Source organism: Aotus nancymaae, unplaced genomic scaffold (assembly GCF_030222135.1).
Source record: "Aotus nancymaae isolate 86718 unplaced genomic scaffold, 86718_ANA_hifiasm-v0.15.2.pri h1tg000009l, whole genome shotgun sequence".
Classification (NCBI taxonomy): Eukaryota; Metazoa; Chordata; class Mammalia; order Primates; family Aotidae; genus Aotus; species Aotus nancymaae.
In genome coordinates this window covers 2,859,541-2,871,600 of record NW_026988420.1, presented here as the reverse complement: position 1 = coordinate 2,871,600, position 12,060 = coordinate 2,859,541, and the positions used below count along the sequence as shown (strand labels likewise).

The 12,060-nt window shown below is 40.4% G+C and overlaps 1 protein-coding gene across 2 annotated transcripts in view; it reads left to right on the top strand.

Annotated features, from left to right (window-relative positions):
- Nucleotides 1-11,688, top strand: part of TNFRSF19 (TNF receptor superfamily member 19) — a 107,316-nt gene extending 95,628 nt beyond the window's left edge. Inside the window, exons 8-10 of one of the 2 annotated variants that reach the window (XM_012441496.3) lie at nucleotides 3,585-3,687; nucleotides 4,304-4,709; nucleotides 8,993-11,688. In XM_012441496.3, the coding sequence (XP_012296919.2) occupies nucleotides 3,585-3,687; nucleotides 4,304-4,709; nucleotides 8,993-9,001 (518 nt within the window). In that variant the 3' untranslated portion in view covers nucleotides 9,002-11,688. Of the gene's footprint in view, nucleotides 1-3,584; nucleotides 3,688-4,303; nucleotides 4,737-8,992 lie in introns of those variants that run through there. The other variant, XM_012441491.3, reaches the window with a different exon arrangement.
- Nucleotides 11,689-12,060: the final 372 nt, after the last annotated feature.

Here is a 12,060-nt window from a genome sequence, read left to right as displayed (position 1 = left end):
CCTAACTTTCTTTGTTATGTATTTATATTCCTCAGCACATGTTTCTACACTTACATATCCCACTCCTCCCCACCCTACCACCTCACCTCCTCTGCAAATTAAAACGCTCTATGGCCAACCAGCCTCTCTAGAAGTCTGCCCCAGTTCCCCTGTTCTCTTACTACTTTACAGTTCTGTTAGCATCCATGGAACCAATACTAATGACACCATTTTGTCTAATGACCCATCTATATTTATTTTAACCATATCCCATTAGATTGACTTGTCCTCTTGGAACTGTCTAATCTTCTCAAGAAATTGTCAGTTTCATGTTGTATATGCAGCCATGCATTGCTTAATGATGGAGATACATTCTGACAAATGCATGATTAGGTGATTTCATCACTATGTAAACCTTGCAGAGTGCACACAAACCTAGATGGAATAGCCTGCTACACAGCTAGGCTATGTGGTGTAGCCTATTGCCCTAGGCTACAAACCTGTACATGTGACTGCACTGAATACTGTAGATAGTTGCAACACAGTGATAAGTACTTGTGGATCTAAACATAGAAAAGGTACAGGAAAAATAGCGTATTATAATGTTCCGGGACCACCATGGTTTAGATGGGCCATCATTGAACAAAACACTGTAATGTAGCACATGGCTATGTGGAATAAGAAACTTTTATTATAATTATTTTTCTGCTAATTATTACTATCTCCTGTTTTAGGAATGGGTGAAGAATAAAATACACTTTCTGTGGTATGTGGATCTAGTTTTGCCTTTGCCTACATAGATAAGACTCTTAGACACTATTAATGGTAACTGTGTGATTCTTAAATGCCCCCCAACCATTACATTTTCCTAGATATGATACCATGGACACTGTTTCTAGAGTCAGAGTTAGTGGGAATACTTTCTGGAGAGATGAACTCTAATTTTAAATTTTAAATGTAATAAAATGCAGTTTGTCTTACTTCAGTCTGAAGAGAAAGATTAAATATACAGATGGCCTGTTGCATGTCCTCCTAACAGAACACAGGGGCTGTAAATGACCCCCATGCCAACGCCCTGCTTCAGTGCAACTTATTTCAAGTGCTTCCTTTTAATGCCAGATACTTTTTTCCCTTTAACTTTTTATTTTGATGTAATTTCAGGAATTTGATGTAATTACAGAAATATTGAAAGCGTAGAACAAAGAATTCCCATGTATCCTTTATCGAGATTCCCCAAATATTAACATGTTATCGCATGTTCACATTTGCTTTATCCTTTCTCTCTCTCTCTGGGGGGTGTGTGTGTGTGTGTACTTATTTTTCATTTTCTATTTTAAATTCAGTTGCAAATACGATGTCCCTCTCCCACTTAGTATGCCAGTGTTTGCTTCCTAAGGACAAGAACATTTTCTCTCACGTAACAACAGCACAGTTATTCAAACAGGAAATTTGTGTTAAATCAGTGCCATTCCATCATCTACAGAGCATACTCACATTTTCTTAATTGTCCCAATATTTTCTTTTCTAAGAAATACTTATTAAATAACAAAAGAAAATTATGAAAACTGCTGTTGCATTTAGTTGTCAAATCTCTGGTGTCTTTTAATCTGGAATGGTCTCCTAATGTTTGTGTTTCATGATATTGATTTTTTTTTTTTGAAAAGTACACGCCAGCACTTTTCAAAATTCTACAGTTTTGTAGAGTGACTCTCAGTTTGGGTTTGTCTGATGTTTCCTCAGGATTAGATTCAGAAATAACTGCTGAGGGATACTGGGTCCTCAGCGCACTGCATTGGGAGGCAGAGCTGTCAATCTGGTCTATGCCTGGTCAGGCTAAGCTTGGTCACTTCGTTAAGGGGGTGTCTGCCAGGTTTCTCCAATTTAAAATGTCTGTTGTTCTCTTTGTAATACATAAATATCCCGTGGGGGATATTTGGAGACTGTGTAAATATCCTATCACTCCCCAACTTTCACCCTGTAGCTTAGCATGCTCTGATGATTTGTACTGGAATCAGTTGTTACTATGATGGTTAACAAATGCTGGCTTTCTAATTCCATTATTCTTTCCACATTTATTAGTTGGCTTCCTATGGTAAGAGGGAACTTTCCTTTTCCATTTATTGATTACCTTAGTGTAGACTCATGGACTGTATTCAGTGAGCTGCAGCCCTTTGGCATCATTGTTTATTCTGACGCTCAGGTTGCCCTGGGTTGGGAAGTCCCTTCAGGCTGGCTCCTGTGCCATTGTGACATGGCCCCATTATTCTTTTAGCCCTTTCTTTCTTTCTTCCACCAAAAGAAGTCCCAGGCTTATTATGTACTTTCCTGAGAGTGAGCCATTTCTACAAAGAATAGCAGTGCCTTTTGCTTTAAAATAATTTTGAAATGTCCCGTGGTGAGCATGACACTTGTTTATTGGGTGGCTGTGAACCCAGGCGAGTTCAGTGTGGTCAGAGCACTGTGTTTAGATGGGCCAGATGGAGGCCTTGCTTTGAGGCAGACTCAGATGCAGCCAGGCCAGTGCCTTCCTCTTTCACACTGGCTTGCAATTGCAGCTCAATATTTGGCATTTATTTCTCAAAAGGGAGACTGTCGTTTCATAATACTTTTTCCTGTTTATAAAAGTAAAGAGATATTCCCTATGGAAAATTTGGATACATACACATATAGATATATATGTAAATGTATATTTTCTCCAGGTCTTCCTCTGTGTATATGTGTGTGTGTCTGTGTGCATTAGTGTGTTTGTGGTTCTGTAAATCAGAATGATGTATCTATGTATAAACACAGTGGGAAATCAAGAAGGCTGTTAAAAAAGGTGAGTGTTTATTTTCAGCTTATAGGATTGGGAGAAGATTTATTTTTTAATTTCTTATCTAATCTGTTTATATTTTAGATTTTTTCTTCAATACCTTATTTTATCTTTGTAACACAAAATACATCCAGCTTCAGTGATATATTCAATTTGTAAAGCTGTGTGCACACATCTACTTATTCCTTAAGTGACATTCTTAGCAATAAAAAGAAATGGTGTGTCTGTGTGGATGGAGTTAGAGGGTTCGAACATTCGCGCTCTCGTCTGTGTTAGGAGGCCGCTCAGCGGGAAAGCTGTCCTGCTCCTCCTGTCTTCAGCGGGGCCGAGAGTCTCGTTTCATGCTCCCCCACAGACTGCTTTATTGCTTTCTCCACTTATTATTGTAGTGAAGTACACAGAACATAAAATTCACCATCTTAACCATTTTCAAGTGTGCACTTAAGTGGCGTTAAGGACATTCTCATTGCTATGCAACCATCACCACCATTCACCTTCCAGAACATTTTTCATCCCCCCAAACTGAAACTCGGTCTCTATTAGACAACAGAGGCTGGTCTCCCCCTTGCTCCAGCCCCCGGCATCCACCCTTCTTCTTCTGTCTACTCTCGGTAGCTTATATAAGTGGTTCATCATTTGTTTAAGATGAGAAAAAAGAGAACTTCATATTCCCTTTCCCCCAGAAGTCACCCAAGGGGGAACATCTACATTTCCAAGAGCAGTGTTGAAGTGTTATTAGAGAGGAAGCTGCTGGAGGGGGGTCCTGTGCTTCACACCTGTGCTGTCTTCCTAGGGCCGGTGCACTTGCTCCCATCCTTGTGCTGTGACGAGGCCTGCAGCCCCGACCGGGCGACTCTCAGCTGTGGGGTGCGTTCTGCAGCCAGTCTTCAGGCGAGGTAACTGGGTGCTTTCAATCAGTCATTTCATATCTTCCTGTGCAAATATGCATTCTGCTAATTTACCAATTTTCATCTAATTTACCGATGGAAACATTGCCTCTTAAATATCATTGACATTCTGGATATTGGTGGGGCACAATTCTCAGGCAAGAATTAAGTAGGTCTCTCAAGAGCACTCATATCCAGTGCAGCATTCTTTATATTTTACGCTCCATTAACTTTATTTTTGTCATATGTTTGTGATTTTTGACACCTCTGTCATCCGTAAGTAATTAATATGTAAATACTTTTTACCCAAGGCATGTTATTTTAGAATTTTAGAACAGCACTCAAGGAAACTCAGTTGAGACCCAGGAAACTGCATGTTTTAGACAATGGATTAAGTAGAACTATATTAATTAGAAGGAGGTGTCAAAATTCAGTTTTAAAGTAAATGGAGTAATTTGACTTACTGTACTGAGGCAAGTTTATAACAATAGGAAACACTAGAATTCTGACTGAGTAAATTGCTGTTTCATCTAGAAGACCTAAAATTATAGCCGACGTGCTGCTTTGCAGTAGTGTTTTTCTCCCTATCATCGAAGACTTTACGCTCTTTTGAATGTGTGTGCAGAAACGCAAACCCAGCTGGGGAGATGGTGCCGACCTTCTTCGGGTCCCTCTCACGGTCCATCTGTGGCGAGTTTTCAGACGCCTGGCCTCTGATGCAGAATCCCGTGGGTGGTGACAACATCTCTTTTTGTGATTCTTATCCTGAACTCACTGGAGAAGACATTCATTCTCTCAATCCAGAAAATGAGAGCTCAACGTCTTTGGATTCAAATCATAGTCAAGATTTGGTTGGTGGGGCTGTTCCAATCCAAGCTCATTCTGAAAACTTTGCAGCAGCTACTGATTTATCTAGATATAACAACACACTGGCAGAGCCAGCATCAACTCTGGATGCACTAACTACGAGACGCCAGCTAGATCAAGAGACTGGCGCTGCCATCCACCCAGCCACTCCGACGCCCCTCCAGGTAAGACAGCAACTGGGTTCCCTGTGAACATAGCATTGATTTATGGAAGACCAGCATTCTGTTCCCAGCATAAAATTTGGGGGAATCTGATGAAATTTTTTTGCATCTTTCATAATTTCTTCTATATTGTAGAATATGTTTTAAAATAAATTTCAAGTCTTTTTTTTTTAAACTAACACAGCTAATATATAAGAGTAAAGTGGACAGCTGCTGCTTTTCTTCCTCTTTGTAAATGCAACCACTTAGCACCGCACCTGCTGCCTCCTTCCCTGGTTGAGAGAGATGAGCTGGGTATGGGCGCATCTTGCAGGCAATTCCTGACCTGCATGTCTTCCTGTTATATGTAATTATAACATATGTATTACTTATGCCCAATACTTAAATATACTTCATTCACTGCCAAGTTTATGTGAATTCAGATCTCCTAAAGCTGCTCTTTTCCCTCCTCTCTCTTTAAGAGCTATTGTTTTCTGGATCACTCTGCTTTGACTGGTTGATTTGGTTGGAAATCGATTGTTGGTTGTGACCTGAGGCCATGTCCTAAGACCCTCTCAGATGGAATGGTTTAAAATCCGGTTTGGGTGGAGCGAGGGTGGCACCTGCAGAGAAATGGGGGCTGTCTGCATGCTGCAAAGCTGGAGGCAGCGAAGGATTCGGGGTAACTGGGCACATCTCTGCTTTCCCCAGGCGAGGACGTGGCCTCTGTGGAATTTGACATTATGTTTGTAAACATTTCCTTAAATGGGAGCACATGTATTGTTAGTGTAAGTTCTAGAAGAATAGCATCAGCCTTGAGTGTAAAAGGGCAGAGTCACAGCAACAGACCAGCTCCCAGGCCCACAAGACCCTGCCCTGTACAGATGGCACTGCCCTCACCGCCTGTCCCTCCCTGCCGTCATCAGGGCTGTGGGTGCTGAGGAGGCAGCTGAACCCGCTCCGGAGGGGCCTCGCTTCCATGTGGTTCTGTATTCCGTCCTGATCATAGCAGAGACTTAGCGCACAGTCAAAGTGTGAATGCAGATGTGTTCCTTTAAAGGTCACTGCATTAGTTACATACTGACCTAAGTCTGCAGTACTTATTTTTTTGTTTTTTGTTTTTGTGTTTTGAGACAGTATCTCTCTCTGTCGCCCAGGCTGGAGCTCAGTGGAGCGATCATGGCTCACTGCAGCCTCAAACTCCTGGGCTCTAGCCGTCCTCCCACCTTGTTTGCTTTTTTTTAACTACAAAAAAAAAAAATCTCTGGAGAATTTATAGGGGATTCTGTAGAGAAAACATTTTTTTACCTCTAGAGGAGAAAAAATTGATTTTGTTCTCAAAATAGGGAAATGGAGAAGTAGGAGAAGGGAGATGAGTGAATGCAGGAAAAACAAATTAGGCAGTTAACAGGCACAGAGCACCTACCTCTGAGCTTTGCCTGGAGTTAGGAAAAGCTGTTCACTGATCTTGCTCTTTTGAGCCATCCGTAATTTGTAAAAATTTTTATGATAATAAGAAAATACTTAAGAATTAACCTAGTTGAGTATAAGTCTCAAGAATGGACTGTGCCCCACAGAACATAGGAACTGAAAGGGCCCAGCAGCCATGAGCGGGTAACAAGTCCTTCACAGCAGCAGAGTGTCCGCTAGTGGGTCAGAGGATGCTGGAAACGGGAGGGGCTCCCCCGCTCAGCAGCAGAGGGCTCAGCTGCCTCCCAGGGGCTCTAAATGAGGGGCCCTCGCCATGCATCGTCCGTGCCTCTCTTGATAGGAGGCCATCTGAGGAACTAGGGTTACGGTGCTGCCAGCTGACTAATGACTGTTTTTCAGAGTTTTGTCAGGAAACAGAATTACCACTCACCTTAATATTGTAGCTTGTACCCAAGTTTGTGATGTCAATTGCTGAGACTAAAGAATGAAACATCTTCATACGAGGTCATACCGGAGCCAACTCACTGCCTGCCTTTTTCTGTGTAGGTTGGTGGTGTGGTGGGGACAGGATTGACAAGCACTGTCATCACAGCTCTATGAACATGACATTTTAGAACCATGTTTCAGTTAAGATTGGCTTGTCATGACGTATTAACTCTTTTTCAAAGACACTCATGGTAGTTCTCATGATTTATATATACTTTCAACTCATTATGAAAAGAAAGTTGTAATTATCTAAAATGAACCTGATGAGAAAATATTACATTCAAGTTGCACAGCATACTAATTCATTAACAAAATTTTTACTAACTTTTCAAGAGGTATAGTCCTATAATTACTGGATAATTTAGGTAAAGCTAAGTATGACATTGAATTTTAAAAAGAAATTGTTAAAATACAAATCATTTTGATTTTTCCCCTACGCTAGTAAATAATATTTTGAGCCCATTTTAAGAGACAATCATTTCCAGATTCTGAAAGAAAAAAGCCTTCTCTTCAGTTGCACTTACGGGATCTGTGAAATCTAACAAATGAACCTTAATCTTCAAAAGAAAATAGGAGCCAGCAGCCGCTGTAGGCCTTGAGAGGTGTGGTCCTCCTCTTTATTTCAAGGTCCAACCAAGTGTTTAACTCAACTGGTTTTGCTTTTGGTTTTTTTTTTTTTTCCCCATCTAAATTCTAAAAACCAACCCGCATTTCCCCAAACAGGCTAATTTTCCAACTAGAGAACACATTCACTTCTCATAAAGAATCTGATTTTAGTCTGAGGCAGGAAGATGACTTGAGCCCAGGAATTCGAGGCTCTAGTGAGCTAGGATTGCACCACTGCACTCCAGCCTAGGCAACAAAGCAAGACCCTGTCTCTCAAAAAATAAAATCATTTGATTTCAGCTACTCACTATTATGAGCCAAAGCACAGGGCTTCTCGTTGATTTTATCCATTCCACAGGTTCATGTTCAGTTAGCTCGGCTCCATGACATGGCTTGTTCATGGCTCAGGAGAACAACATGTGTCCATCTGGGAGGTGGATAAGGAGCAGCTGTGGCTAAACTGCACTCTGTCTTTACGTAGTGTGAGACCACGATTTCAACGCATGATGCGTTTGTTTCCAGAACCTGCATTTTCACACACTAGTTTTCTTGTGGGTGATTTAAGATCACCCATAATCTGATGATAGTTACTGTTCTAGATAAAGCAAATAGGTGTGAAAGCCTTCTTTAGTCTGTATGACTCAATTTTAATCAAGTTTTTTCTATACACGTCTCTCCAGAATGGAACAGAGCTGAGATGTTTGGAACATTTTTTCTGAGATATTTGAGAGAACAAAGCCAGTCTGTTTACTTACAGGAAAAGCATTTCCTGAAGTTGTTTTTAATGCAACATTTAACATGTCGACAGGAACAAACAGAAAGAAGGTTAGAAAAGATATGAGGGGAGCTGGGTTCTAGTTTTTCAAGCTATCAAAATCTCTACTTTTTCCTTATTGGCAAAATGAGGATAATTTGCCTCCCACAGAAGGGTTAATGTAGTTATTATAAGCATATGTCAGTTGATCAACATATTTGGTAAAACCATCTCCTGTTATTGGAAGTATTTCAGAAGATTTTACTTCTAGATAACCTCCTTAGACCTAGGAATAATTTTTTTGCATACACTTACCTGGTGTGTCACCAGTGCCAAGTGAGTGGTGAGCAAGTTAGTGAAGGATTAATACGTGAAATTAATGTTCAGTCGTTTCACTTGTCCCCTTCCTGCACTGAGGTCAGTGCCCTTTGTGATGAGGACATGCCTAATGGCTACACTTCGCTGAGGATATTTTCCCCATGAGGATGGTGAATATTCTAGGGAGATCGTTATAAGAGAAATCTTATTCGCTACTATTCTGAACTTTCTCTAATAGTTTAATGGAAGTTTTACATTCAAAGACTAAGTTGGCAGATAAAGAATGGCACTGTTCATTCATCATCTTTGTTCTTTGAAAGAAAGGAATACAGAATCCTAAAATATTTACCTACAAATGCTTTAAAGGAACACAGCACAGAAGAAAGACGCTATAAATGTTTGAATATGGTTGAAAGCCCACAAAAGAATTGTTTGTTAATACCTTATGATTGCTGTGGGTTAAAGTATCATCTTTTAAGTACTCTGCAGATATTGGGTGACTGTGAATTGTTATGAAAACTTTTATTTTATCCTGAGATTACATGGGTGACTGGATATTTGGATACTACTAAATGAGTTTCTTGTCCATTTGCTATTAAATTCATGTATACTATTAGTAAAAGTTATGCATAATAATTATCCACCGTCGAAATTTAGCAGAATTAATTTGCAAGACATTGTTTTTAAAATGTCCTTTCTGTTTCTATTTTAGGAAGCTTAAAGGGCCTGCTGCTTTCTGCAGTTGAAGTGTGTGCTGGCACCCGAAGAGTACTCCTTTGTTAGGCTTATGGACTGAGCAGTCTGGACCTTGCGTGGCTTCTGGGGAAAAATAAATCTGAACCAAACTGATGGCGTTTTAAGCCTTTCAGCCAGTTGCTTCTGAGCCAGACCAGCTGTAAGCTGAAACCTCAATGAATAACAAGAAAAGGCTGTAGGCTAACTTATGATATTCTGCATCTTTCCTACATAAGAAGCTTCTCTGCCACAAAAGTGACTTCAAAGACGGATGGGTTGAGTTGGCAGCCTACGAGATTGGGGACACGTAACGAGAAACAGAGATGCCTTCTTGCTTATTTTCATGGTGAATATGGTTTTACAAGACTGAAGACTCAGAGTATACTTTTTCTTTGCAGAAATATTTTCATATCGCCTATGAAATGTCAGATAAATTACCTTAGCTTTTATTTAGAATGGGTTCAAAAGTGAGTGTTTCTATTTGAGAAGGATACTTTTTCATCATCTAAACTGCTTCGCATTGGTGGTTAGAATGGCCCACATGTTGTCTGCCTGAATCTTAGGTTTATTAGATGAAGTTAACTGAATCAGAGGAATCAGACAGAGGAAGATAGCTATTTCCAGAGTCCACACTTCTGACCTCAGCCTCCGTCTCACGAACACCTGCTGGTGCTGATCTCAGGAGAGCACCTGGGCTGGGGAATGTGGTAGAGAAAAGGCAGCCCATTGCCCGGAGTTAACACATAGCGTAGAGACTTGTATGCAAAGGCTGGCATATTTATATGAAAATTAGTTGATATAGAAACATTTGTTGCATCTGTCCTTCTGCCTGAGCTTAGAAGATTCAGAATTTCTTTTATAGAAAAAGGATATTTATAAACATAAATGATCTTTTACTTGCATCGTATCTTGTACTAAAGGCTTTAGAAATTACAACATGTCAGGTTCCCCTCCTACTGAAGCAGTCTTCCCTGAGAACATACCACATGTTAGGACTAGAAGAAAACGCACAATTTGTAGGGGTTTAGATGAAGCAGCTGTAACCACCCTCGTGTAGTTTGACCAGGACATCGTCGTGCTCCTTCCAGTGGCGTGAGATGAGTTGGCATATCATCTCCTACTTTAACCATCTGATGCGGGATTTAAGAGGATGGTGCTTCTTTCTATTCAGGTGCTCCATCCCCTACCAGCTTGGTATTTACACACCAGCATTGTCTCTAGAGCCAAGACAGAAATTAACCCCGTTCGGTCACAAAACAGGGAATGATTTATTTGCTCTTAATCTTTCCACCCCGGAGAGGACTTAATTGAAGAGGGTTTATTTTTTAGACTTTGAACATCAGTATGTTCGAGTGCACTATGAATTGCCCTGCCCAAGACACTGTCTTTTAACATTTAAACTGAATATTAAAATGTATCCATCTTTCCTAGGACATTTGTATCTTCTCACGTATTACCCATGTTTTTCTCTCTTTGTGAGGTATGAGTAAATTTTAATGAGCCCTTTCTTGTGGCCTTTTCTCCATAGTTTTAGGTTCTGATATGTGTTTACTAGCTTGCCTGTGTCTGGTACATCTCATGACCTCAATTCCCTCATCTGAAATAGGAAATAAGAGTGTTTCATTGCAACCCCCAATCTGTCATGTCAACCTAGTGCCCAGTCATAGTTAATTGACTTTTCCTGTTTTCCTTTTTTTTAAAAGCATAAACTAGTGGTCTGTTGGTAGTCATGAACTCTTAGGAAAATTGCCTTTAGGACGTGTAAAATATTTAGGATTTGACCACACAATGGCTATGAAAATGCAAGTAGAGTTTCCTCGTGTGACCTCACCGTGATTCACATACGTGCCGCTGTTTGCAATCCGGTCCTTTCTGCTATGGCAGAGGGATGATGTAAGTAGGCAGGTCTGTGTTCCTTGTGGAGCCTGTATATGTTTTCCATATGTAGAGCCCTGATTAACTTCAAGGACAAACACCTGCTGGAGAAAGTCAGACTGATGGGAATGAGACTTAGGCCAAAAATCCTAAAACATCGTTTTCCATCAGTAGAGAAATGCTTAGAGTTGAAAAATGATTTCATTTGCTACTGAATTTGATAAATCCTGGGTAATTTTTATCAAAGTGAAGATATTTTACCCTACCTACTCTAGAAATATACAGCAATGTTCTATTTTACACTCTTTGTGTAACATTTTGTAAACATGTGAGAAAAAAAATCCAATTTGCACTTCACTTTGTTGGAATATCCCATAGCGCTCAATAAATTCAGCTGCTGGAGTGCTGATGTCAGGAAGGCTGCATGGGTGTAACCACTGTGGCTTCTTGCGCGGCAGAAGCTCGTTGACAAGAATGAGACAAGGATTTCAAGAACAACCAAGTCAAGTCACGGATTTTCTAATTTCCTGTATATGGAATATATTTTTAAATAGAGATTTTTTTACTTTAGATAAAGTGTTAATACTATTACCTAGGTTAAGCGCTACTGTCGTGCTAGTGAAAAAGAAAAGAAAACCATCATTGCTTTAAAATAGCTTAAATCAATTTAAATTTCATCATTACTGTGCAAATTTCATCATCATTTACGTACTGGAATTTATAACTGTGTAAATTTATCATTTTCTTAAGTAGTTTTGTAATACCTTTTTTATTTGTGAATAAAATTGTCACCTGGTATTCTTATTTGTGTGTTCAGTGACAGAGTGACTATTTCTTGGATGCAGACATGGTTTTTTCTTTCAGAAGTCTGTGGGAGGGCCTTGCAGAATTCTCCTCCCTCTGGGCACAGCGGCTTCTGCCTGTGGTCCCAGTTATTCAAGAGGCTGAGGCAGAAGGATCATGAGCCTAGGAGTTTAAGGCCAGCCTGGACAACATAATGAGGCCCTGCCACTAAAAAATCTGCTCCTTGGGATGGAACGCTCTCTGACTCTTCAGGCTTTTGGAGGGTGATTTGTAATCCTCACTGGTGGCCTGTGAGGGACAGCTTGGGAACATAACCAGGCCATCAGGCTACTGGAAGGTCTCTGCGACCCCTGAGAAGCTTTGGCA